Below are 27,874 nucleotides of genomic sequence, written 5' to 3'. Positions count from 1 at the left end.
TTTTTTTTTTCAGACAGAGTCTCACTCTGTTGCCCAGGCTGGAGTGCAATGGCATGATCTCAGCTCACTGCAACTTCTGCCTTCTAGATTCAAGGGATTCTCCTGCCTCAGCCTCCCAAGTAGCTGGGATTACAGGCCCACACCATCATGCCTGGCTAATTTTTGTATTTTGAGTAGAGACGGCATTTCATCATGTTGGCCAGGCTGGTCTTGAATTCCTGACCTCAAGTGATCTGCCCGTCTCTGTCTACCAAAGTGCTGGGATTACAGGCGTGAGCCACCATGCCCGGCCTGAAGCCTGGTTTTTTAATAAAGACTCTTCCCAGTCATGAAGTCCCTGAGTCCCTGGCACTCTGAGAACCCCACAGTTCATAAAGATGTCCATTTCTGCTGTAGCTTTTCAGTAGTGTCAGAGTGACAGCCATTGAGAGCAGGGATTTGTCATTGGCAGTAGTGACACCTGCTGGCCCTGCAGCTCTAGCTCCTGGTCAGGCATTTTGGAACTAGCATCTATCCTTTCCCCAACATACCTTACAAAAGCCACTGCATATGCTAGTGCACTTGCATGGCCGTTCTCTATTTTACTTACACCACAGTGAAGATCTCATTAAATCTGTTCTTCCAGCATGGCTTCAACTCTCAGAACCACTCTCAAGCTATAGCTACAATATTCTAAGCTCTTCTGTGGTTACAATGTCTATACCACAAGGATGAGAGATGATCAGCATTTTACCACAACAAAGTATGGACGACTTGCTATTCAAATCAGATTAGGCTCATACTTTGTGTCTCCCCGTATCATCTCAGCACAGGGACAGAGCTACAGTGTGTGAGGCCCTGGATAAATATTTTTTGCAGGGCCTTATCTTGTATTTTAAAAATTGGTTAAAAATGTTTTACAAAATTCATGGGCACAAATGAGGTATAGTGATCGTTCCATAATTTTTTTTTTTGGAGATGGAGTCTCACTCTGTTGCCCAGGCTGGAGTGCAGTGGTGCAATCTTGGCTCACTGCAACCTCTGCCTCCCGGGTTCAAGCGATTCTCCTGCCTCAGCCTCCCGAGTAGCTGGGATTACAGGCACCCGCCACCATGCCTGGCTAATTTTCTTTATTTTTAGTAGAGACAAGATTTCACCATCTTGGCCAGGCTGGTCTCAAACTCCAGCCCTCTCAAAGTGCTGGGATTACAGGCGTGAGCCACCGCGCCCGGCCTCCATAAATATTTTAAGTGAGTTGAGAAGTACTTAGATAGTTATTACCCAGAGAGTCTTCATTCTGAGTTAAAGTCACCCCAGATCAGCATGTCAGTACCATTCTGGCTGTCCAGTATCATGTGATTCTGTGAAAGAAATACACTCCCATCAGCAGCAGTGACCTGATTGCCAGGCTGTCCTCCTGAAACTGGGGTTCAGTCACAGAGATTGCATAGATAAAAGTCCTGGAGAGCTTCTGAGATAGCTGGTTGACCTGACATGCTAGTTACAGGGTCAAAGATCACCTGAAAGGGAAAGAAAAAGACGAAAAAGACAAAAAAGGACTAGCATCCACACAGGTCTTGGTCTAGGCTCATGTGCCCTGTCCAGTTGGCATTGCCAGTCCTGGCCAGTTCTACACACTGAACTGTAATTTAGAAAACTTCAAAGAAAGTATTCTGAAGTGTGGGGCCCCATGAGGCATGGGTCCCACTTGCCTGGGTGAGGGTAGAACTATCCCAGTGTCTAGACTGTGAGGATCTATTTATCATCAGCCATTCTTTTTTTTTTTTTTTTTTTTTGAGACGGAGTTTTGCTCTTCTTGCCCAAGCTGCAATGCAATTGCACAATCTCGGCTCACTGTAACCTCTGCCTCCCAGGTTCAAGCGATTCTCCTACCTCAGCCTCCTGAGTAGCTGGGATTACAGGCATGCGCCACCACGCCTGGCTAATTTTGTATTTTTAGTAGAGACAGGGTTTCTCCTTGTTGGTCAGGCTGGTCTCGAACTCCCGACCTCAGGTGATCTGCCCGCCTCGGCCTCCCAAAGTGCTGGGATTACAGGCGTGAGCCACCGCGCCTGGCCATCACTCATTCTTTGAACTGGTACTCGGGTGAATTTATTTCAAGTTGTAACATCATAAAAAGATATGAGTAATCTTAAGTAATGGAAGTTTATTCAAAAGATACTGCAGCCATTTTACTCCAGGTCTTTGTTATTTTAGTCTCTCCTTTCCCTTCGAGGTCTCTCAGTGGCAGTTCTCCCATTCTCTTCCTTCATCCCCACCCTCTCACGCAAAGCAGGGCAGATCTAGTTCGGTCGGTTACTCACATCTGATACGGAATGCTCTGATCCAGTCCCACACGGCTAGTATAGCAGGCTTGGTCTCCATACAAGTTCATCGCCACTTTTCTCAGAGAAAACTGTGTACCTGGCAGGTGCTAGGAGACTTCGTGATCTGCCTAGTGCAAGACTCCTGATACATTTCATCAAACTGCCTTCCAAAAGGGCAATGCCAGTTTACCTTGCCACCAGAAATATGTAGGAGCACTCCCTTCTTAGTACATTTGCCAGCAGTGAGGAGATTCATTATTTCATAAATAATTAGCTATTGTGGGCCGGGCATGGTGGCTCACACCTGTAATCTCAGTGCTTTGGGAAGCTGAGGTGGGCGGATCTCTTGAAGCCAGGAGTTTGAGACCAGCCTGGCAACTTGGCAAAACACTGTCTCTATTCAAATAATAATAATAATTAGCTAGTATGATAGAAAAAACTACTAGAGTGTTGTTTAAATGTACATGGGCACTTTCTTAGTAGTAACATGCAGTATTTTACCACAAACTTGTAAATCAATTAATTTTTCTCCTTGGTGAATTGCTTGTTTTGGTCCATTACTAATTTATCTATTTACAACTGAGTATTTTCCATATCTATTTATGTGTGCTAATCATAACTTCAAGATATTGGCCATTTTTGCCATATTTATATTAACTTCTTTCTTCTTTTTTTGTTTTTCCTTGTTTTTATACTTTGGATAAACTTATCTTTTAATGAACAGAATTTTAAATTTTTTTAAATAATCAAAACTGTTAATATTTTCCTTTGTAATTTATTTCATCCCTTTGGCTCTTAAAAAGTGCCCCTTTTCTATTTCATAGATTTGCTAAACATTTATTTCAAATTTCCTCTATTTTTTAGACAGCCATTATTTATTCTTTAAATAAAATAATTAAATAATTCTGTAATTATATATTTAGCTAATGAGATAAGACTCTAAGTTCATGTTTTAAATAAATAATTTACTAATTCTTCCATCTGCATTAATTTAAAAAATCTTGTAAAATTTATTTGTGATGTTCCCTTCCTCCATTATACATTTTTATATGAAAAAGGATTTGTGTCTCAGTCCATTCATTTACAAATAGTCTAGATTAGGTTTAAATACCAAAGTAAAAAGGAGACTTTTCTTATTCAACAAATTTTAATAAGCTCAAATACTATCATATAATTTTTCATCTAATCTGTTTTCCTGATTTAATCTGAATTTTATAATTTCTTGACTCCTTGCTTTTTAGAACAGTGTTGGCATTATTTCATAAATGAATTTTGAATAAAACTTGACATCGATTTATTTTTATTTCACAATCCACAAAACATTTCAAATTAAAGAAATACAACATTAAAAGTCTCCAGTTTTTGCTTTAATTTCACATTTCATACACTCACAATATTTAGGAAATAGTCATTTTGACTGTCTTATAACTGGGATAAGGGTGCAGCAACAATTCTGCCAGATGGTTAAATGCCCCAGAGGATTTCTGCTCTTCTCTTCCTAATTTGGGAGATATAAAGCAGTTTTTACTCCAAACATAAATTCTTGATAAGAACCATACTCTGCTGATTTTTCATGTTAGACATTAAGGATGACATGCAAGTTTAAAAAAAAAAAAAAAGCCTTGATACCAAGTTAATATTCCCTTGAAATCTTACTTGGCTGCTAAATTTATTTGTTGAAAACCAACTTATAACAAATTGGTTATCCAGTTAGCTTTTTTCCCTTTTTCTTCCATTTTCTTCTTGCTCCCTCTTTCCCTTACTCTTTCCTTCTGGCATGTTTAATTAGAGAACATTTTCTACAAGCATTACTAAGAATAATGGTCCTTAAGGAATGATGGATAATATAAGGGAAATGAAAATAATAAAGTAAATGCTACATGGAATCTCTTATTCTTGAACCATGTTCAGACACTATTAGCTGTGACCACTGCAATAGGAAATGAAAACGAGGGTACTTTTTCACTGAAAATCCCAGTGTTCAAAGAAACGACCACATAAACTAAATATTCACAATACTGGAAATGAACCACACACTTTTTGAGTAATACTCCAGTGAACTCATGTCCTTAAATGAGAAGGGCAGCCACAGACATCTGCCCACTGGAGCTCTCTGGTGCCCACATTTAGGGATGCATTCTTCCTTACAAGGGCAGCCACCTGTGGAAGTGGATTCTTAAATAACTGTGTGCACCAAAGACCATCTGGCAGGGCTTAATCACTGTACAAAGACTCTGCAGAGAAGTTGGAATTGAGATTCGTAGAGAAGCAAACCAGGAATGATGCCTGATGATTAAGAGTCAATCCAGGAAGGAGAATTCTTCATGGGCAACATCTATTTCAATAACAAACTCTCTCCCCAGTGACTCATCCTTATTTGTCTGTGAAGTTACAAAAGAAGATCCCCAGAGAAAGTGCTTTCCAAGTTGCTAGATGTAAGTTTAAGAAAGAAAATTTTTCCCTTAAGAAAAATGTGAGCTTGGTTTTAAACTTGAGGCTTGTTTTTAGGCCAAATGAATTAGATTTTTTCCTGTTGCTTTTCCAACAACGTAACGACAACAGTGAAGAAAAGGTAAATCATCGTGTTAGTACATCCAAGGATTTTGCCTCAAGGAAGTAGATAACTATTCTTGGGAAAAACACATAAAGAATTTGTCCAGAAAAAATTAGTGTCAAAAATGAAACATCCAAAGACACCAAAAGAGTTCAGTTTCCTGTGCTTGAGTCCCACACTTCTCATAATGATAAAATCAAGGAACTTTAGAATGTCCTATGTTCTGTCATTTTGTGCCCACATATTCCGTTAAAAATCCAAGATTGGCCAGGCATGGTGGCTCATGCCTATAATTCTAGCACTTTGGGAGGCCACGGCAGGAAGATCATTTGAGTTTAGGAGTTTGAGATGAGCCTGGGCAACACAGTGAGACTTCATCTCTACTAAAATTCAAAAAAATTAGCCGGGCATGGTAGTGCACCCCTATAGTCCCAGCTACTTGGGGCACTAAGATGGGAGGATTACTTGAGCCTGGGAGATAGAGGCTGCAGTGAGTCCTGATCATTCTACTGCAAATCCAGCCTGGGCTATGGATGAAGACCCTGTCTCAAAAGAAAAAAAAAAAATCCAAGATTGTAAAATGTCAACATGATTCACTTGTCATTCTAAAGAAAGTAAAATCCAAATTCCTTAGATTTTTGTTTAAAGTGACACAGTGATTTTTTTTCTCTTTCTAGTCACATTGGAAGTAAATGAGGATTGTAATCCACAAATATCTAAAGTTTTAATTTTAATTAAAATATATATAATGCATCTTAGCTGATTCTTACATTAGAATCACTATTTTTAATAAGCCTCACATTGAATATAAAATACATAAATATAAAACCCTTGGGGGAAAATATTACATTTTTTGAAACAAAAGGGAAAACGTGTTTGAAGAAAATGTGTTTTACGTTGTAATGTCCAACTTGCATAACCATGTTTCAACTTGGAACTCATGAGTTATCTGGGCCATGCCCTCAAAATTCTGTTTAGCCTATTTATGATTTCCTTTCAATAAAACACAAGACAAGAAAGAAACAAAAACCAAAAGCACCCTACTCAGGAATCTGGGAACGCCTTGATGATGGACTCATAGGCAGGTGGGGGCGGTGTTGAAAGGCCCACTCGAAGACTGTTACTGGACCAGTAATCAGGACGGCTCAGACTGTGGGAAGTGCTGATGGTGGGAGAGATATTGGAAGAAGGGAGAGTCACCAGCTGACTCTCAGTTTCCACAGGAAGTGGTGGACATTGCAGAAAGGGATGGAAAGTAGAAGCTCTGAAACTTGATTTTCTTGGAAAGGAATTTGCTTGTTCCAGGGAAGCTTGTCGCTGGAAAGTGAGACTGGCCAGGCTGAGGTTGCTTCGACGTTCACAGCCACTGTGGCGGTAAAATCCAGTTCTGTTGAGGCCGTGGGTGTAAGAAGACCTAGATCTCCTGCTTGAACTCCACTGTGAGATGGGAGCACTGGCTCTTCTTCTTCGAGACAGACAAATGAACACAGCCCAAATAAATCCTCCAAGTATCAGCCCGATTGCCATGGATACGGTGAAGGACATGATAAGGTCCTCTGAAACAAAGAAAACAAATTACTAAATCGATTTTTAAATAATAGATTTTCAACTAAAAACAACGGTCAGCATATATACTGTAATTCAAAGAATACATGATTCATTTAAACATACTTTGAATTGGGGAAATAGAAGACAGTGTTAGGTGGATATGAACAAATGGAAGCTGATAATGCTTCCATTTATTCAAGCAGAAAGATACAAAATAACACTTTCAGCTGTGGCATTCCAGGTCACTTAACCTGTTTTACCATCTTTAAGAAATAAAAGATAAAAGTAGTCTTACTTGATGTCATTAATTTATGGCGTTTAGTTCATCCATTTTTCACAGAGTTGCAAATGTAGCCCAAAGTTGATTTCCTTTTGAGTTATAGTAGTAACTAATGTGCCAGATTGATAAAGAATTTTGTCATCACTTTAACGTTGCCTTTTCCTCTGTCTGCTTTCATCAATCACATTGATTTCTGCCACCCGCAGTCTTCATGATGCCTCACTTCCTTTGCTCTTTCTGAGACAGGAAGTGCTGGGATAGAACCATCTGGCCAGCTGACTGATTGATGTCGTATTTCCTGAACTCCCAGACAGTCACCTATATCTCTGATTCTTTGATGACTTGACCTGTGCAGACTACTGGGCTCTTTCTTGTTTCCCAGGTTCCAGCTCATTCTTCTGTTATGCCCTTGTGATGATGAAATTCCTGTCACCTGAACCTCTATAGAGCCTCGGCTACGTACCAGTATTCTGTAATTCGTAGAACTTGTAATTTGTTCAGATTTCCCTTTCTGGGGAGAAAAATGCCTTTTCCTAACAGAAATGCTACCTTACTGCCCCTTGTAAACTAAATACATATTCTTGAATGGAACTGGGTAACTGAGTCTCCCCTCACCACACCACTTTGCAAAGAAAAATTCTGGATATTAGAAGACTCCTCCAGCCTGTTGGTCCCCCACATTTCCCCTCCATGATCTAACCCCTTGTCCCCAACATTTCCGCTCCATGATCTAACCCACAAGTCATGCTGGTTTCTCACTGTACCAAAGCCTGTCATTCTCTCTAAAACTCTGTGCTTTTCCACGTATTTGTCCTTATATCTGAATTCAATTTTTTAATCTTCTGTCTGGAAAATTCATTCTTCAAGCTCTACCTTCAAGTATCACAACTTCATTAAAGACTCCTACATTTCCTAGACAAAAATGAGTTACTGCTAAGTAGAAAGGTAAACTATCATATCTAATTGCTTATGTAGGTAGTCTGTTATTGAGAGAGCCATAGCCTGAAAATTAGCTGATGGGTGTTGTGAGACTGGGGAAGAGGGGGAGAAAATAGCCACACACGTTTTGCTGTTCCTCCCATCAAGAGATAGAGTCTATTTCCCCACCCCTTGAATCTGGGCGGGCCTCATGACTTGCTCTGACGAGTAGGATGCAATGGAATTGAAGCTATACAAGTTCAAGCCTAAGCTACAAGAGGCTCAGCATCCACCCTTCCTTCTCTTGGGACCCCTGCCATTGTCAGCATATAAATAAGGCCAGACTAGCCTGCCAGATGATGAGAGACACATGGCCCAGGAACCCCTACTGCCCTAGCCAAAAGCCTGCTAACCTGGACATATGAATGGCATCATCCTAGATAATTCAGATGCTAGTCAACTCACCAAATGACTGTGACACATGAGCAAAGACCAGCAGAAAATCCACCAAGCTGATTTCATCTCAAATTACCAATCCATAGGATTGTGAGCAAAGCAAATTATTATTATTTTAAGCTACTATGTTTGGGGGTGGATTGTTACATAGCAAAAGCTCTCTGATACAGAGTTCCAAACTCAGCTCTGTTCCTAATATGTTTTGTGATTTTTAGGGAATTTGTTTAGATCCACTGATTTCATTATATATATATATATATATATATATATATATATATATATATATATATATATATAAAGGAGTTAGATTTTATGATTGCCAAGGTTCTTTTTAGCATATTATAATCTATGATAGTATGTAGACTACCTAGAATGCAGAAATAACAAAACAAACTAATGTTAATAACTAGAAAGGAATAATCACTGTTGTCTAATTTTAGGATATAGTTCAGTGTCCTTCCACCATATATTGTCACATTTATCTCCTGTGGAAAAGCTACATTTATTGTGTTCTACTTTCACAATTATCTGTACAAATAGTTATATCAACATTCTCTAAAGCAATGGCTTTATGCTAAGTTCCCAGGCACAATTTTTAGTGTATTATATCACTTAATCCTCAAACATCCCAATAAGGGAAATGCTAGTGTTATTTCCATTTAATAGTTGTGGCTACTGAGAGGTAAGTAACAAGCCCATAGTCCCACACCTGGTGAAGGTCAAGTAAGGATTTGAGACCAAAGCATCTTAATTAATAGCTAAATTGCTTATTTATTTTCTAAGTGTAAGGTAAGAAAATATTAATCTAAAATGAAAATGAACAACATAAATTGCATAAAAATTGGTCGATTCAATACCAGAGTATCTTGTAGTCTGTTATGAACAGAAATACTTGAGAGAATGGTGGTTAAATAATATTTTGTGTTCTACAGATATATTTCCATGAATCAATAGCCTTTAGTGGAGACTTTTAAATATCAACAAGTTCAGCTATGGACTCATAGAAATGGAGTTTCAGCTAAAACAAGCTCTTGAAAATGTGTTGGACATAAATTCCTCATTTTATAGATATTGAAACAGAAGCTAAGGTTTATGTGGTAGAATTAACACTTGATTTATTGTAATAATTGATTGGCAAGTATCACTGGTTAGGGAACTATTAGTTACACTAGTGTATGATATAAATGAGAAGACAAATACTCAAATTTACAAAATATGTGTCCTTGCTATGTGTAAATGTACCTAACCACTACTAGAGTCTGACTGAAGACTCTAAATATCTCAGTATATAAGCAGGCATAATAGATAAAATTTAAAAAGAGATATTTCCTTGATTTCAGCAAAATGGAGTTAAAACCAGAATCTGAAAGGAGAAAATATATTCAGTTACTCAATGAAAGCATTTAAAGGTTACAAGAGTCCTTATACATGGTCTCTGTGTATGCCCTTTGAGCCTCTCATCTTCTGACAAATCAGATATTCCCAATATAAATGTTATTTGAGCCTCTCATCTTCTGACAAATCAGATATTCCCAATATAAATGTTATTTATAGTGGAGTAATAGCAAACTTTAGATTCGAGAAAAAAATAGAAACTATTTAAATACACAATCAATGAAAAATAATTTCTTGTCTATTATTGTGATTGAGGCCAGGTGCAGTGGCTCATGCCTATAATCCCAGCACTTTGTGAGGCCGAGGTGAGAAGATCGCCTGAGCCCAGACTAGCCTGGGCAACATAATGGGACCTGTCTCTACAAAAAGTAAAAATAAATTAATTAAATAAAATACAGCAATTGAGTATATTAGCAAAAACAACAAAAATACATGGAGTGAGAAATATATTTATATTTCAGATGACTGTTTTATTTCCAAAATATATTATTGTTCTGATGTAAGAAAACTAGGATAATATCCAAACTCTAATGGGCAAGTTATTACAGAATATATTGGACCATCACAATCTTCTTAAATGACAAGTTTCAGTTTGGGAACTAAAAAGATTATTTTTGTGGCACTAAAACTATAACAATATTTCCATGAGAGGAATTTGACAACAAACCTGTTTAAAATGATCATTCTCTGTGGCTTGGTAATACTTTGATTTGATACGGTAAACCTATTGTCTAGGCCCAAAATTTGGGGAAATGACTTAAAATATCATCAAATATCGGGTTGTGTAGATATCCAAAAAGGATTAAATAATGAATTTAAAATGTATGTGAGAATCATAAGAATAATATATACACACAATAATAGACTATTTAAATTTTGAATGAATATAAAGTAGGATAAGATGGGGGTGCAACAGAAATTATAAAAATTACAAAAAAAATTGCTTTGGATATGGATTTAATTTTTGCTCAGTAGAGTACACGTATCATGAAAACGACTTCTTAATCCATAAAGTCAGTAAAATACACACTTTAGAAATTGTATTAGTCTGTTTTCATGCTGCTGATAAAGACATACCTGAGACTGGGCAATTTACAAAAGAAAGAGGTTTAATTGGACTTACATTTCCACATGGCTGGGGAGGCCTCACAATCCTGGTGGAAGACAAGCAGGAGCAAGCCACATCTTGCATGGATGGCAGCAGACAAAGAGAGCTTGTCCAGGAAAACTCCCCCTTGTACTAACCATCAGATCTTGTGAGACTTACTCAGTATCATGAGAACAGCACAGGAAATTCCTGCCCCCATGATTCAATTACTTTCCACTGGGTCCCTCCCACAACATGTGGGAATTCAAAATGAGATTTGGGTGGGGACACAGCCAAACCATATCAGAAATCATTGCACTAATTCTTATACCTTGCAGAATATTAAAACACCTACAAATAATACTGTTGACAGAAGAATTTCTAAGACTTCCTGAGACATATGGTAAAATGCTTATCTATCTTCTTAAGCTCCCTTAAGTCCAAACAGCAAAGGCAAATGTAGAAATGCAGAAAGGCAATGAGAAAGAGATGTTGAGTCAAATAACAGGGGTGGTCTTTCATACACATTTTTTTTCATTTAATTATAGTTAATGATTTTTCTGACCTGCCCACACTAGAATTTAGAAACTGTGTGATGAAAGCAGCATCTACTGGTCATACAGCTTTAAATTTTCATATATGTAATTCCATTCTGGCAGACTTTTGACAATGTATTTTGGGAGCCTTTTTTAAAACCTAGTGTAGAAGAAAATGTAACTGAAAAAAAAGACATTGGCAAAGATATTACTTTTTAAAAAATGATATGCCGTCTTACTTCTCAACAATCTTAGGAGAAGAAAAATGAGCCATAATCTTTCTTCTTAATAATTGCAATATAATGCAACTTATGAGACCAAATGATTACTTTAAAAAATGTTAACTTTCCTTTTGAAAGCAGAAGGAAAAAACTCTAACATTGGTAAGGTATGCCATATAAATTAAATATATGTCATCCTAATTTGTAATACGTATCTACAAAACTAGCAAGTAGATGGCACATAACAAGCCCTCAATGAACAACTGCTAATAGTTGTGTAATTTCATCAAGTCATTTGACCCTTCTTGGCCTGATAATAACAGCCATGTTCGTGTCTTCCAATTTTAATATTGTAATATTCAATATGATTTTTAGCAAATATAATCAATACCTCAGATTCCATCCACTGGTATTAAAATTTTGTAGAGGTCACCATCTAGTGGCCTTGAGTTGAAGCATTCCAACTATGAAAGTGATTTATCAGTGACGGCAGAATGAAACATTGTGTAAAACATTCAAAAACCCTTTGCAGTTGTAAGAATCATAAGTCCAACGTTCACCAAAGCAGGCCATGAAGTCCTTGGTATCATAGAGTGTATAGGAGAATGGTTCAGGCAATAGAACTACTTTTGACGAAAAGGATTTTTAGGGAGAATAATATTTAGGGCATAGAAATTTGATTGATTATAATAATTTAAACAGCCAAGGAATATTTTCCACTATATCTCATCTGCCAGAACATCTTATTGGGTCTGTTTTCACAAACAAAAAAAAATCCAGAATTCAACTTCTCACTACCCACTCTGCGATTTCACTGATCCAAGTGGCCACATTCCCACATCTGTGACCTGGAATATGGTCTTCCTGCTTCTGTCCTTGCCATATCCCTCACACCCCAACAATGTGCTCAATGCAGTAGTCAGAGAGAACATTTTAAAATGTAAGTCAAATCATGTCACTCTTCTGTTCGAAATTCTCCACTTCTCCCAGAGTAAAAACAAATGTCTAAGAATATCCTAAAAGTCCCTACTTGATAGGCTCCCAATTATCTGAGCCCATCTCCTCTACTCTTCCTTTGGGTTACTCAGCTCTGTCTGCACTTCCCTCCTCACCATTCCTTAAGTACATCAGATGGGCTGGCTCCTGACTTAGGGCCCATCCCTGGTTGTAATCTATTCCTAAAATTATTTCCTCAGCTATCTGTATGGTTAATTTCAGATCTTTTGCTCATATGTAACTTTCTCATTGAGGTCTACCCTGGCTGCTCTACCTAAAATGACACCCCGTCCCACCTCTGAAGCCTAAATGGAACTCTTATTTTTCTTTTTTCCTTCCTGGTTAATGGAAACTACATTCATTAATTTATACTCTTTAAGAAAATGTGAATGAGATGCATAAGCATTATGAGCTGAAAATGTCATTATATTTGAAAGATAGGAGGATAACATATATCTGGAATGCTTCAAAAAGCTTCATGGAAAAATAAATTGTAGATGCCTTTTTGTGAATGGTAGTGGTCAAATAAACAAAAGGCTTGGAGATTTGAAAGTAGTTTTGATCAAAATTATAAGGCACAAGCCATATTCTGAATATAATTAGTTAACAGTATTGCTAGAGGTGAAGGCAAATTCAAAAGTATCAAGGTAGCACACCCCTTTCTGTATATGATAGACTAACATGTATCAAACCACTGAGAGCAAGTGTACAATGGAGAATAAAATATTTTCTTAAATTTGTTTGAAGCCATCAGAGACTTATCAAAACTGTTAAATCGAAGGAGCAAATTCCAGGAGAAAAGAAAATCTTTCATCACAATAATCTGTAAAGAGAAACAAAAATATCTGAGTAGAATGCTGTGCACTATCAGTAAGCTTAGAAAACATAAGTTTGTGTTCAGGGGCTGCCAAGGAAGTTGGACCCTAGGAAACATCCCAGAATCCCAGGGAGTAGGCCCCCTAAGATCTACTCCCTAAGATTCATGGTAAACAGGAAAAAGAGCAGACCTCACAAAGATAAAAATATAGATCAATCCCAAGTTGGACCGAGGTGCTCTTCCCCTAACTGCCAGAAGGAAAGTTTTATATATATATATAAAATAGAAAGTTATATATTTAAATAAATCTATATATACCTAATAATGTTATTGTATATATGTGTTATAAATAATAAATTACAAGTCATCCTAAGAGGCAAGACAAAGTAAACAAAAACTAAAAGAACAAATAGAAAATGGAAAAATATCTGTAAGTTATGAAGATATTTGAATTATCAGACAAAAATATTAAAATAACTGTTGATTAATGTGTTTAAAAAAATTAACAAGTTAAAAATTTTCAGCAGAGATTGAGAATCTATAAAGATAATTAAATAAAATATCTAGTGAAAATTATAAAATATTTTAACTGAATTCTGATAAAATTGTGAAATATCAAAACATGTGAGATGTGCCTAAAGCCACATTCATAAGAAAATTTATAGCTTTATAGGTATACATTTTAAAATAAGAAAGCCTAAAAAAATCAATTATTTCGGTTTCCATATTAAGAAGCTAAGAAAAGATCACTAGCTGAAATATAAGTAAAGTAGCATACAGTAAATAAGAGAAAGCAGAACGTAATGAAACAGGGGCAAAAAAAAAAAAAAGAGAAAGAAAAAATAGACAAATTATCAAAGCCAGATATGAAAAAAATCTAATAAAAATTAATAAAATACTAATTGGAATGACAAGGATGGAAAGAGGAGAGAAAGAGAAAGAGGGAAAAAGAGCAGGCAGGAACAAGAGAAAGAGACAGAGAGAAAGAGAGAAAATCACCACCAGTATCAAGAGTAAGAAACGTGACATTAGAACAGATTATACAGGCAATAAAAACATCAAGCTAGGATTCCAAATCAGCTTTTATGAACTGACTCTTTCAAGTAATAATGACTATAAACACTGAAAACAATACAAAAAAAAAATTCTACCTAAAGGCCTTAAGAACGACCAAATGCTTGCAGCTACTAGAGAGGAGTTGAGACCTGGAAGAAAAGAACAACAAGTACTAGTCAAGCTCCAGTTTTCAAACCTTTTAACTTGAGGGCAGCTTCCAGTCTGGGACAGGTAAAGCTGAAGTTAAAAACCTGCACTGTTTCTGATCTTGAGAAACAAAGGACAGAGATTGCGGAAACAAGAGCTGCTAAGAATGTGAGAGGGAAATCCTGGAGAAGAGAAAGGCAGAGAGGAGAATCCCCAAATTTTATTTATAAACATTTCACATATCTTCGGTTGACTCCTGAATCACACATATATGGGACATATTCCAAACAGCACTAGAGAAAAAAAAAAAAAACTAAAGTGAGATTTAAGCTGCTGCCCAAGGGACAGGCTTTATAGGTTTCTGTAGTTGTAGTTCCACAGAGTTATTTGCCTGTGAAAATAAACTAGGGGGAAAAACATACATCAAAACACTCTTCAGGGTAATACAGCGGAATCCATTCAAAATGTTCAAGATACAATATGAAATTACTTGGCACATGAAGAAACAGGAAAAAGTGACACATTCTCAAGAGAAAAGACAGTCATCAAAAACAGACTTTAAGATGACCCAGATATAATTAGCAGACAAAAATTTTAAAGCAACTTATATGTCCATGTTCAATGATTTATTAATCCTCACAATGAATAAAATGATAGGAAATTTCAGCAAAGAAATAGAAACTATAAGAAATAACAAAATGGATATTCTAAAACTAAAAAAATGAGAACTAAAAAAATTTATACCATGAGCTTAACAGTAAAATTAAAATGAGAGAGAAAAGAATCAGCCAACTTAAAGGTGTATTAATAGAACTTATCCAATTTGAAAAATGGAGAAAAATATTGGGGGGAAAAAGCAAGCCTCTAGGACTTGTGGAACTATATAAAAATATTTAACAGATGTGCAATTATAATCCCCAAAACAGAGGAAAGGGTGAATGGAGCAAAAGCATTTTGAATAAATGAGGCTGAAATTTTTCAAAATTAGTGAAACAAATTAATCTACAAATCAGGAGTCTCAGTAACATGAAGCAGAATATATATAAAGAACTATGCACATCATAGTCAAACAGCTGAAGATAAAAGGTTAACAAAAAAACTTGAACACAGCCAATAATAATAATAACATTACATTCATAAAAGACAATTATTTGAATAACTACTCACTTTTAATAAGACACAATGATATTTTAAAGTGATTTAAAAAAGCTGTCAAATCAGAATTTTATATACAGCAAAAGTATCCCTTAAGTATAATAGTGAAATAAATACTCTTTCAGGTGAAACAGAATTCAAATTAATCACCAGCACACCTACACTAAAACATGTGCTGAAGAAAATCCTTAGTCTGGGGAAAATGAAAAATGGGATCTTTACGAAGAAATTGAGACAATCAGAAACAGTATCAGAGTAAATATAGAAGACTCTTTTCCCTCAATTTCTTTAAAATACATTTTTTCTAGTTAGAGCAAAAATTAAAATATTTTCATATGAAATGTATAGTTTATATAGATTTAATATGTAATAATTATAATACAAAGAATTGGAACAGGATATAAATAAATCTTGATTGATTGATTCAGTTTTTAAGAGATTTTAGAGACAGGGACTTACTATGTCATCCAGGCTAGTCTCACAGTTTTGGGCTCAAATGACCCTCCCACCTCAGTCTCCAAGTAACTGAGACTACAGGCACACACCAACGCACTCAGCTATTAGCTTGTTTTTTATATTGAAAATCTTATGTATTCTAAAATATAACTACAAATTACATTAAGCAAGATTGCAGAATTTAAGACTTATATATAAAAATATGTTTATATACTAGCAGCAAACAACTGGAAAGTATAATTACACCATTACAATAGCATCATTAAGCATAACATATCTAGGAATCTTTTCTTACAAAATGTATGCAAGGTGTCTGCACCACAAATTTTGAAATACTACTGAAAGAAATTAAAGGTCTAAAAAGTGGAGAGATATACTATATTTGTGAATTATAAGCCTCAATATTATTAAGATGCCAACTGCCCTTAAATTTATTTATATAAATAAATTTATATAATTGAATCAACTAAAATTCCAATAAACAGGCTGTTTGTATTATTTTACAAATGACACTAAGTTGTATATGATGACAATACAAAGGAACAATAAAAGCAAAGCTGGAAGCATCATACCACTTGATTTTAAAATATACTACAAAGCTATAATAGTCAAAACAGCATGGTACTGGCATTTACATAGACATTTAGATTAATGAAACATAATAGGGAGGAAGCCCAGTACTAAATCCATTCATTTGTGACAATTGATATTTGACAACAATATCAAAAATGCACAATGGGGAAATTATTGCCTCTTCAATAAAAGGTAATGGGAAAACTGCATATCCACATGCAGAAGAATAAAATTGGACCCTTATCTCACACCATATAGAAAAATCAAGTCAAAATGGATTAAAGATACAAACCTAAGACCAGAAACCCAAAAAACCACTAGAGGACAACATAGGGGAAAAGCTTGATATTGATCTGGGCAATTATATTTTTGCATATGACAGCACAGGAAAAAAGCAAAAATAGACAAGTAGAATTGTGTCAAACTACAAAGCTTCTGCACAGTAAAGGAAATAATCAACAGAGAGAAGAGATGCCTACAGAATGAGAGAAAATATTTGCAAATCGTATATCTGATAAGAAGTTAACATCTAAAGTATATAAGAAGCTCACACAACACAAAAGCAAGAAAACAAATAATCTGTTTAAAAAATAAGCAAAGAACCTGAATAGACATCTCTCAAAAGAAGCCCCACAAGTGACCCAACAGGTAGATGAAAAAATGCTCAACATAACTACTCATTAGGGAAATGCAAATCAAAGCCACAATGGAATATCACCTCACACGTGCCAAAATGCCTATTATCAAAAAGACAAAAGATAATGAGTTTTGGTGAGGATGTGGAGAAAAGGAAACTGTACAGTGTTGATGAAAATGTAAATTGACACAGTAATGGAAAATAGCATGAAGGTTCCTCAAAAATTAAAAATAGAACTACATAGAATTCAGCAATCCCTTCATGTGTACATTAAAAGGAAATGAGATCAGAATCTCTAAGAGATATCTGCACTTCCATGTTCATTGCAGCATTGTCACAATAGCCAAAATACATAATCCGCCTAAGTGTCCATCATCAGATGAATGGATAAATATGGTGACATATATATGCATACACACACACACACACACACACACATATATATATATATGGTTTCTATAATGGGAATGTTGTATTTCAGATGCTCTTAGACTTATGATGAGGTTGGATTTAGATAAATCCATCGTACATTGAAAATACCATAAGTCAAAAATGCATATAATACCCCTAACTTACCAACTTCATAGCTTAGCTTAGCCTACCTTAAATATGCACAGAATACTTATATTAGCCTAAAATTAGGCAAAATCATCTAACAAAATTCAGCTTTATAATAATAAAAGGTAAAATTTTTAACTTTATACAAATTTCTATTACACAAAAGTTGTCACATAATTGGATATTTCTCTACTTTGTACACGATTATTCTCACTCTCCACAGAAAGGCTGCTTAACTTCTCATCTGGTGGTGGCAAGCACCAAAATCCTGATTTTAACAGAATAGTAGTAAAAATACTTCCGTGATTTAAGTTGAAAGCAGTACATTGTACATGGCTCTGGTACCCAGTATCAGGAATATACAAATGTCTTTTTATTCAAAAATACAAAATAAATTATCTGTAGGCATGAACAATGACAGCAGTAAACCATTATATATTTTGTCAGCTGAAACCAGTAACTAATGGTTACAGTGATTTCTTAAACATCAGCCAGCCTTTCCTTCATTTTCTCCAACTGACTTCTCTGAAGTTATTGGTAAGGAACACTGCCTTGGGCTTCCTGTCACAGTTCATTAATAAAGGTAAAGCACTATTCTAGGAGTTAGAACATGCCACCTCTCATACCACCTCCCATTCCACCCATTGCACCCATTCCAGGGTCCTTCTCTTCTTTAGGAATTTCTGTGACTACAACTTCTGCTGTAGTTAACAGAGAGACCACACCAGCAGCATCCGATAAAGCAGCTCTCACAACCTTTGTTAGGTCAGTAATTGCTTTTTCCACCATATTCACAAAATCTCTGACCACAGCATCGTAACCAACTTCTGAGGAACTTTGCATAATTTTCTCAACTATCAAAGATCTTTCAACACTTGCATTCTTAGCAGTGGTCATTGCTGGAATTTTGAGTGTTCTTTTAATAATTTCTATACCAATTTTTTATCTTAATCAGCTGGAGTCTATGAGTTCAAGGCTGGAAAGCACCAAAGCAGGAGAAAATTTTATAATTATAATAATAAATTAAAATAATAAACATTAAAGATCAAAATTCAAAATAGTTTCTACTGAATGTGTATCATTTTCATATCATCATAAAGTCAAAAAATTGTAAGTTGAACTATCATAAGTCAGGGACCATCTGTATATAATAAGGGAATGTTATTATTCAGCATTAAAAAAAAATCCTGTCGTTTTCAGCAACCTAGATGAACCTGGAGGACATTATGCTAAGTGAAATAAACCAGGCACAGAAGGACAAATACAGCCAGCCTCCAACTTACCATGGTTGGATTTGGGATTTTTTGGCTACGATGGTGCAAAAGCCATAAGCATTCAGCAGAAACTTCCAGTACCCATATGACCATTTTTTTTTCACTTTCAGTATAGTGTTCAACAAACTACATGAGCTATTCAACATTTTTTAATAAAATAGGCTTGGTGTTAGATGATTTTGCTCAACTGTAGGCTAATGTAAGTGTTCTGAGCATATTTAAGTTAGGCTACGCTAAGCTATGATGTTCAGTAGTTTAGCTCTAGTAAATACAGTTTCAACCTGATATTTTCAGCTTACAATGAGTTTGGATTTAACCCCAATGTTAAGTGGATGAGCATCTGTACTGCATGATTGCACTTATTTGTGGAATGCAAAAAAGATGAAGTTATAAAAGCAGAGAAGAGAATTGTGATTGCCAGTGACTTGGGGGTGGGGGGAAAAGGGAGATGCTGAGCAAAAAATGCAAAGTTTCAGTTGCGCAGGAGCTTGAAGCCCTAACATACAACATAGTGACTGTAGTTATGAAATTATTTCTTATACTTGAAATTGGCCAAAAATGTAGATCTTAGATGTTCTTACCACCAAAAATAAAGCTAACTACCTGAGGTGATAGTCGTATTAATTAGCTTGATTGTGGTAATCATTTTACAATATATATGTATATCAAAATATCATGTTGTACACCTTAAATATATTGTTTTTATTTGCCAATTATACCTCAATAAAGCCTGGGAGTGAGAAAATACAAAAGGTCACGAAAAGCCAAAGTAATCTTGACAGAGAAAAACAGTTAATAATATATTGTAGAGTTTCAAATATCTAGAAGATATTTTGAATGTTCTTGCACAAAGAAATAATAAATGTTTGCAGTGATGGACATGCTGATTACCCTGATTTGATCATTACACATTGTGTACTTGTTTTGATGTTTCACTCTGTACCCCATAAGTATGTACAATTATGTGATAAAAATTGTTTAAAAAATAAAAAGGAGAACAAAGTTGGAAGATTTATGTAACTTCAAGACTTACTATAAAAACCAACAAATGAAACAGAATGGAGATCTTAGCAACAGGCTTACACTTACATGACCATTTGATTTTCAACAAAGGTGCCAAAGGACTTGAATAGAGAAAGTCTTGGCTGGACACAGTGGCTCAGGCCTGTAATCCTAGCACTTTGGGAGGCCAAGGTGGGCAAATCGCTTGAGCCCAGGAGTTTGAGACCCGTCTGGGCAACATGGCAAAGCCTTGTCTCTACAAATACAAAAAGAAAGAAATTAGCCTGGTGCGGTGGCACACGCCTGTAGTCCCAGCTACGTGGGAGGCTGAGGTGGGATGATCACTTGAGCCCAGGAAGCTGAAGCTGCAGTGAGCTGTGATTGCACCACTGCACTCCACCCGCGTGACAGAGTGAGACCCTGTCTCAAAAATAAAATAAAATAAAATAAAATAAAATAAAATAAAAAATAGAAAATATTTTCAAGAAATTGTGCAGAAAAAGCTGGATATCAATATGAAAACAATCCCTCAATTTCTACACTATATGCAAAAATTTAATTTGAAGTGGACAATTATGGATCCTAAATATGAAAGCTAAAATTTTAAAGTCTTAAAGCCTTTAGACTGGGAGGGGGCATTTGGAAACCTTTTGGGCCAGTGATTATGTATCTTGATTGGGCTTTGGGTTACTCAAGTGTGTGTGTCAAAATTCTACAAATGTTCTGTTATGATTTGTACACTTCATTTTTATTCACCTTATATGTTTCATTGTATGTAAATTTGACTTTAAAAGGAAAAGAGTTGTAAAACATAATTGAATTCCTGTTAATGATATGCATACTAAAGTAATTAGGGGGAACTGTATTGATGCCTTTAGTTTACTTTGAAATATATTGACTAATAGAATGACAAAGAAAATGAGTATTACAAAAATGTTACAGATAGAATTCAGATGGTAAGGTATGTGGGTGTTCACTGTAGAATTCTTCAAATATTTATGTATGTTTGAACATTTTCATAATAAAATGTTGAAAAACTAATGAGAATGGCATAAACAACATTTAAACAATATATTTTGAAATTTAATTCAAATGGTCAAATTCCTGGGAAACACAAACTCCCTTAACTAACAGAAGAATTGATAGAAAATCTGAGTAGTTCACCATTGTTAAAGAAATGGAATGTGCCATTTAAAACACTCCAATTGAAAATACTACATATAGTTACAATAGTGAATTTTCCCAAGCACTTAAACAATAAACAATGCCATCTTATACAAACTTTTCCCAGTAATAGAAAAGTAGGGAAAATGTCCCAATTTGCTTTACAAGGCTTGCATAACATTGACACCTGACAAAGCTATCAGAGAAAGGACAATTATAGGCCACTTTCTCTCATGAATTTAGATGCAGAAGTTTGAGGTCAGGGATGTATTAAAAAGTCCAGTCTCATGGGTTCCATCTCACATCTGTTGAATCTTAATCTCTGAGCATGGAATCCAGTGAGAGATGAGTTTTCATAATTCTTAGTAATTCTGATGCATTTTGAAGACAAGCATTTGTAAATGTTTTTCAAACTTACTAGGTAACTGAGATAGGGGAACTAAGGAATAGACTATTAATATGCAACACAGACATTTCTTTTCAAAATACAAATTGAAAAAATGAATTTGAGAAATAGTATTTGTTTCCAAATTTGGGGAAAATATAGTGGAAATTCTTAGGACATATGCCCAGGCCATAAACCTGTTCCCCTCTTAACTTCTTTGGGAACATCCTATGCTCATCTGCTGGGGTGGTCCCTAAGAGCTATATTTTTCTACAGGCCAAAGAACAGTATTTGCTGCTAGTAGCCAGGGATCCCTCCTCTTGACAGCACTTGATCCCCAACAAATCAGTTCACAACCCTGCTTCTCATCAATTACCTTAGAGAGAATTAAGTCTGTTAGCAAGGATGCATAGAAAAAAGAAAAGTCAATGCTTCATATTTAAATTATTCATAATTTTTTAAACATATAGAATAAATAATAGTTTGAAAGCCAACATTTTTACTGCAATAGTTGGATACTTCAAAATGGAAAAGAGTGCTTTGAGTTTTTTTGTTTGGTTCAGTTTCTAAATGCTAAGAGCCTAAAGGACTTAAGAACATAACTTTCTATCATAAACAGTATAGGAAAGAATAAACCATGGCCTATGAGTCAATTTCCATGCATCTAAAGAGGAGGAGCTTTGGGGAGACAAAGAGAAGAGCTATATAGCATACGACCTGTAAGGGTTTTGGAGAAGGGAAGCATCACTCTCCATCCCTCCCTGTGTTGAGCTACAGATTGATTAGGGAATCCCAGAGGAACTGGTACTCATTTCCAGCTTCCTGGGAAAGATGGCAAGCCGCTCTGAGAACCCCTGGGTATCTGAAGGGCAGATAAGGAAGTGAGGTAGGGAGTAGGGGACATGGTGCTATTGCATCCAGGCCAAGGGCACCTGATGTAGCCCAGCCTCCTAAGGAAGGCTCCTGCAGCTCTAGGGTTATGGGACAATATTGAAAATTGTTCTGTGCCATTGAGACAGATGGAGAAGTACCTGAATAAGGGCCAGTAGACCAGAGGGATTTACAGAAAGGAAAAGCCATGCTATTAGCTAATATTACACAGATCATGTGAGCCAGATTTTATAGTAGGAGATTTCGGCAGTGAAAATCAGAGAAAGGGCAATGTCTCAAAAGCTGATGAGAAATACATGTCAGTAGATGTCAGCAGAGGCCAGAACTTGATCAAGCACCAACGTGCCCTCTCTCCAATACACAGAATATAACCCCTCCACCCCTCCACCCATCCACACACCCTCTCCAACATTAAAGAAAATTCCCAGAGGGAGGAATATGGAGAGATTATAAATCACTGGATTGCAAGTGATCAGGTTAAATTAGATCAAACTTTTACGCTGACATTCAAAATCTTGCAGAAATCTGCCTCCAACCTGCCTTACCAGCTATGTCCCTGAAACAACCACACACACACTCTCTAGTCAAGCCTTTCCTTTCTCCACAAACATGCCTGGGTGTTTCTACTTCTGCATATTTGCTGGTGACATTTTTCCTGAGCTCCCCAAACCTCTTGAAATGCCTTATTTGTGTCACTGACTCCTAATACATTGCCTATATGGTCAGCGAACGCTTCTGAGTGAACTAATGAACTGAATGAGAATGAGTTGATGAGGGAAAAAAATGAATGACTAGACTGTCCTTCTTAGAATTATCTCCCTGTCTGAAATTTATCTTTCTAGGAACTGATAGCACCTCAATTTTTTCTGAGAAAGATTTAGGGATTATTTCTGCCATATATTGTTTTAACTGATATTATCAACCATTGCAATTTTATCATATGTTATCTTGTATTATTCCACAACTATATAGGTTTGTATGTGCATATGTAGCATATATATATAGATGCATAATTGCCTCCAAGAGCGTAATCCTTTTGAGACAGACATTGCACTTTTGGTGAGAATTGAATTAAGTGAATAAATGCAAACTCCTGCAACCATATCTTCCCCCAACTTTTCACAATGCTAGCCATTAGGAAAAAAATGCAAAGTAAGATAGCAGAAACAACTAAAACTACATATTCTACAGGACTCGCAAGTACTAAGAGAATAACTGAGTTCAGTATTTGTCTCCTATCGCCTTAGAGGACACGGCAAATTTTCACGGGCCATGTTTCCTGCAGCTTTTATGGGAAAGTTTATAGAGAAAGGAAGCGCATTAAAGAAAGCAAAAATACGGAGTGGAAGGTGACAGTCTGCATCTGTGTTGTCACTTTCAGGCTAACTTTATTGCCAACCCTTGCACTTAAATGCTTGCACACCTTTAGGAAGTTTTAGTGGGTGATAGCTATGAAAATGCAAGCTATTGTTTTTGGTAATAACCCGATATTATTATGCCATCATTTAGCGCTCATTAAAGTAAACCAGAAAAGTTATACTGGGAAAACAACTTTTTTTGTACCTTAAAGTGTGCTACGTCTGAGCAATTTATATGGTTCAATGTACAGGTTTTTCTTTTCTAAGCTATTTTTCTTTATTTTCCAAATTCAATGTGCCAAGCAGATGACTGATTTTGGAAGCAATAACAATGCATTACACTGCCTTGTACAAGAGTCTCAAAATAATATTTTTGAGGAGTCAGTGGTCAAAATAGACATCAATTTAGATACAAAAAAGCAATGGAAATTTAAAAGATTGACATTTATATTTCAGGAAATGTATACATTTTATATGTTTATATTTTTATTCACATTTTATACTTCATATTTTTACCCCAGAAGCAATAATACAATCTTTTATATATTTTCCTAAAATCATCAAACATTATATCTGCTCTCCATATTTCCATCGGCTTTGTTAATGTTTATCAATGTAACACTCCCCTTTCTGGTTTTCATTATTTTCATCTAATTTTCATTACAGTCACAAAACAAAAGAAAGGAAAAACTAGTATTTGTCTTTGAAATAATAAGTTTTAATTCCCCCTTAAGCACAGATTTCTATATTAAAAATATCTAAATTTTTAGAATCAATAGGTGGACTCCAACTAACCATTCTCTTATTAATATCAAGTTTATTTTAATGTTTTAGTCAGTGAATAATGATTTGTTTTTTTGAGTAAACCTGAAATTTAATTTTGAATGGTTTGAAAAAAATAGATTGCTTTCTACATATTAATGTTTGCATAAACTACGTTACTTTTGAATAATTTATACAGATAACATTTTTATAATGATGAATTTGATTTGGACAGACTCTAGCTCTTTTTCAGTGTGTATTTAGCACTTATTTTCTCTATAAGTGAGGACAGCAAATAATATTTTAACAAGCATATAATCAGACATCTACAATTCAAAGGCTTCTGTCTAGTGCTAGCTACCTAAAATAACCAATTACTGAAGCCTTTCTTTACAAATGTACTAGAATAATCTATTTTCTTCTTCTTAATTTTGTTACATAAATTGATTAGGAGCTCACCAATATCCTTCCTTTTCAGTCTTCCAGCAAACATAAATGTAGGTGAGAAAAAAAGAATGAGTTAATTCTTTTTTTTTCTTATGCTGAATTTTTAATATCTTTTAAAACCAATAAATATTTGTCCCTACATTTTTCATCTAAGAAAGTACATAGGTTAAAGGACTGGAGTGAATTCTTTTCATGCAGATTTCTGTGATGGTAGACATACAGATTGCTGGGAAAAGTCGGCCACTACTGCTCACTGTTTATGTGAAAGTTTCCAAAACCCCACCTTGAATCAGCAGAAAGTCTGAATTGTACACTGAGAGGACTAAGAACTTGTTCTGGCCATATAAACAGATCTGTTCATATATACTATTTTCTTCATTAAAGTGTTTTTCTGAATTTAATTTAAATTGCCTCCTTTAATATAAAAATTTCCCTGAACCCAAGAGTACATGTCAACTCCCCATGTGAGCCCTTCTTCTTTGTACCTCTAACCTGGAGCAACTGAGTTTTGACCTCAGCACAGTCCCATTGTCAACATCAGGGAACACTGGACTGTTAGCTGTGGCTGGACTCAGACAAAAAATACTCCAAAAAATACTTTTGTATTGTTCTTTTCCCCCACCCCCCGTGATAGGATTCCACTGAATGTTACACGTGAAGTTATTTCCACTTAATCTTTTCTACTATAGTTTTCTCAAATTTCATATTATTCCATGTTTTATTTGTTATACTCTAAAGTCATTCATTTATTTTACCTGTGTTATTGCACTTTAAATTCACTCATTTAAGTACAGATGTTATTAGGATTCACTCTGGAAATTAAAGCATATAACATTCACAACATAAGTGAAAATAGCCTCTATGGAAAATCTCGATTTCATAAAATAAAATATATAATCTATAACCTTCAAACAAATGAAAGTTAATTTTTCCAACACAATCTACATGCCATATTCTAAGCAGGAATTACCTCCACCTTATGTTTTTTATTTTTATCCTCACTATTTCCTAATTATATTTTGTAACACCAGCCAAAATCTGTACTTAATACCCAGATTCTTCTTGAATACCTTCATAGAACACTATAAAGACATATAAATATATACGTATATAAATTTATATCTATAAATATATACATATATATTTACATCTATAAATATATTTCTGCTAATAAATGTATGAAATAGATTTGTTAATAAACATGAAAACTTTAAGTAATCACGTTATAGTAAACAAAATGTCTCAGAGATTTTCAATGTTTTAATAATCATGCAGTGCATTTCTTACATCCTAATTTTACATTTTAAACAGTAAAAGAAAATACCTTACCCCAAAAGTTTTCTGGCCATGGACTCCCTAAACTTGTTGTGTTATTAGCCATAATATCCACAAGAAATAGAAGAGAAGAAAAAGAGAAAGAAAAACCAGTATGTCGAAAAAAAGCAGTTTGATTCTATCTCTTTGTAGTACAGCAAGAGAAAAATAATTTTTACACAACCCCTCATATACTTGTGTTCGCATAAAAGGAAATAAGTGTATCATGTTTCCTGCTTTTATACTCAAATTAGCAACTGTTTTTCTTATCTTGGAGTTCCACATGGTTCCTGAGACACAAAACAATGTCCTTTTCATCATTTCCTCAGCTAAGTTCCTAAGTTCTCTCCTCTCAGCCACCTCCAAAACTGCTTTTAGGATAACAGGGTTGTGTGTGTATGTGTGTGTGTGTGTGTGTGTGTGTGTGTGTGTGTGTGTGTTTCCTCATCCCCTACTGACATGGAAAGGCAGACTCCAAACTCTCAGCTACAGCACCTTGAATTAAATGTATACAGAATTGAGAAATAGACCACGTTCCAATGCTTGAAAATTAAATTTATATAGTAAATTGGGGAGAAGGACTATTCAAAACTCAGATACTTACTAAATTCTTTTTTGTTGTTGTTGTTGTTGTTTTTGAGACTTAGTCTCGCTCTGTCGCCCAGGCTGGAGTGCAGTGGTAGGATCTCGGCTCACTGCAACCTCTGCCTCCCGGGTTCAAGCGATTCTCCTGCCTCAGCCTCCAGAGTAGCTGGGATTACAGGCGTGTGCCACCACACCCAGCTAATTTTTGCATTTTTGCTAGAGATGGAGTTTCACCATGTTGGCTAGGCTGGTCACGAACTAGGCCTGACCTCAAGTGATCCACCTGCTTTGGCCTCCCAAAGTGCTGGGATTACAGCCATGCGCCACTGCGCCTGGCCACTAAATTCTTAACATGTCTGTTTCTCTCTTTGGTATACAAATTTTGAAAGTTATATCTTTAATTCATTTCATAAATATCTAAGTGTAATTTATATAAAATTTGTGTTACTCTTTACTTAGTATTTAGTATGAAAAAACAGTTTCTACATTGAAGAAATATATTTAAAATCAAGGAGGGAAAACGAAAATGCGAAATTTTTCATTACAAAGTTTGTTAAGTGCTATAGCAAGGGGTGTAGAATGTGAACTGCTATGGCAAAGTGTACAACGATCTCAGGAATTTGTTTTTCATAGAGAAGTTTGAGAGCTGATACAGGAAAGAGTTACATGAAACATTTTGAGAAACACAAGTTAGTTAAAATTTCAGGAGTCTTTCTGCAAGCTTTGCTTGTTTAGACTGGATCCTCTGAGGACTTTGGAAGCACTGGAAATTGTGAATAACGTGTCAAACTGCACCTAATAACTGCGCTAAACTGCATTCCATGATCTGACTTCATCAATCTTTGAGTAACTCTAGCCTGAACTCTTGTATATATCTTGTATTAATCATATTCTAACTTAATAGTCGTTAAAATATGACTTAGTGCAAAGTAGTATTCCTCTTTGTGAAGTCTGTAATATATTCCTGACTAGTTCTAAGAAAACACCCAAAAAATG

At 35.5% G+C, this 27,874-nt stretch overlaps 2 protein-coding genes across 7 annotated transcripts in view; both read right to left on the bottom strand.

The window, feature by feature from the left end:
- The window catches only part of VIP (vasoactive intestinal peptide), a 119,129-nt gene that overhangs the window by 34,011 nt on the left and 57,244 nt on the right, over window positions 1-27,874 (bottom strand). For 2 of the 4 annotated variants that reach the window (XM_054558342.2, XM_054558341.2), the window contains exon 1: window positions 1,261-1,352. The exons of 1 other annotated variant lie outside the window; for it this stretch is intronic. The gene's annotated coding sequence lies outside the window, so the exon portion shown is untranslated. Of the gene's footprint in view, window positions 1-1,260; window positions 1,354-27,874 lie in introns of those variants that run through there. One more of the 4 variants, XM_024248829.3, reaches the window with a different exon arrangement.
- On the bottom strand, window positions 11-26,506 carry MYCT1 (MYC target 1). Of its 3 annotated transcripts, none has more exons than XM_054558338.1 (3): window positions 26,309-26,506; window positions 5,905-6,416; window positions 11-1,499 (listed from the first exon to the last, which is right to left on the bottom strand). In XM_054558338.1, the coding sequence occupies exons 1-2, from the start codon at window positions 26,358-26,360 to the stop codon at window positions 5,905-5,907; spliced, it is 564 nt and encodes a 187-aa protein (XP_054414313.1). In that variant the 5' UTR covers window positions 26,361-26,506; the 3' UTR covers window positions 11-1,499. The 3 variants fall into 3 exon arrangements, with proteins under 3 accessions (XP_054414313.1, XP_054414312.1, XP_024104367.2); XM_054558337.2 differs by lacking the exon at window positions 11-1,499 and adding an exon at window positions 3,584-5,406; XM_024248599.3 differs by lacking the exon at window positions 11-1,499 and adding an exon at window positions 3,584-5,402.

Source organism: Pongo abelii, chromosome 5 (genome assembly GCF_028885655.2).
Source record: "Pongo abelii isolate AG06213 chromosome 5, NHGRI_mPonAbe1-v2.0_pri, whole genome shotgun sequence".
Taxonomy (NCBI): Eukaryota; Metazoa; Chordata; class Mammalia; order Primates; family Hominidae; genus Pongo; species Pongo abelii.
The sequence above is the reverse complement of the archived record's forward strand: the minus strand, read 5'-3'. Positions and strand labels throughout refer to the sequence as shown.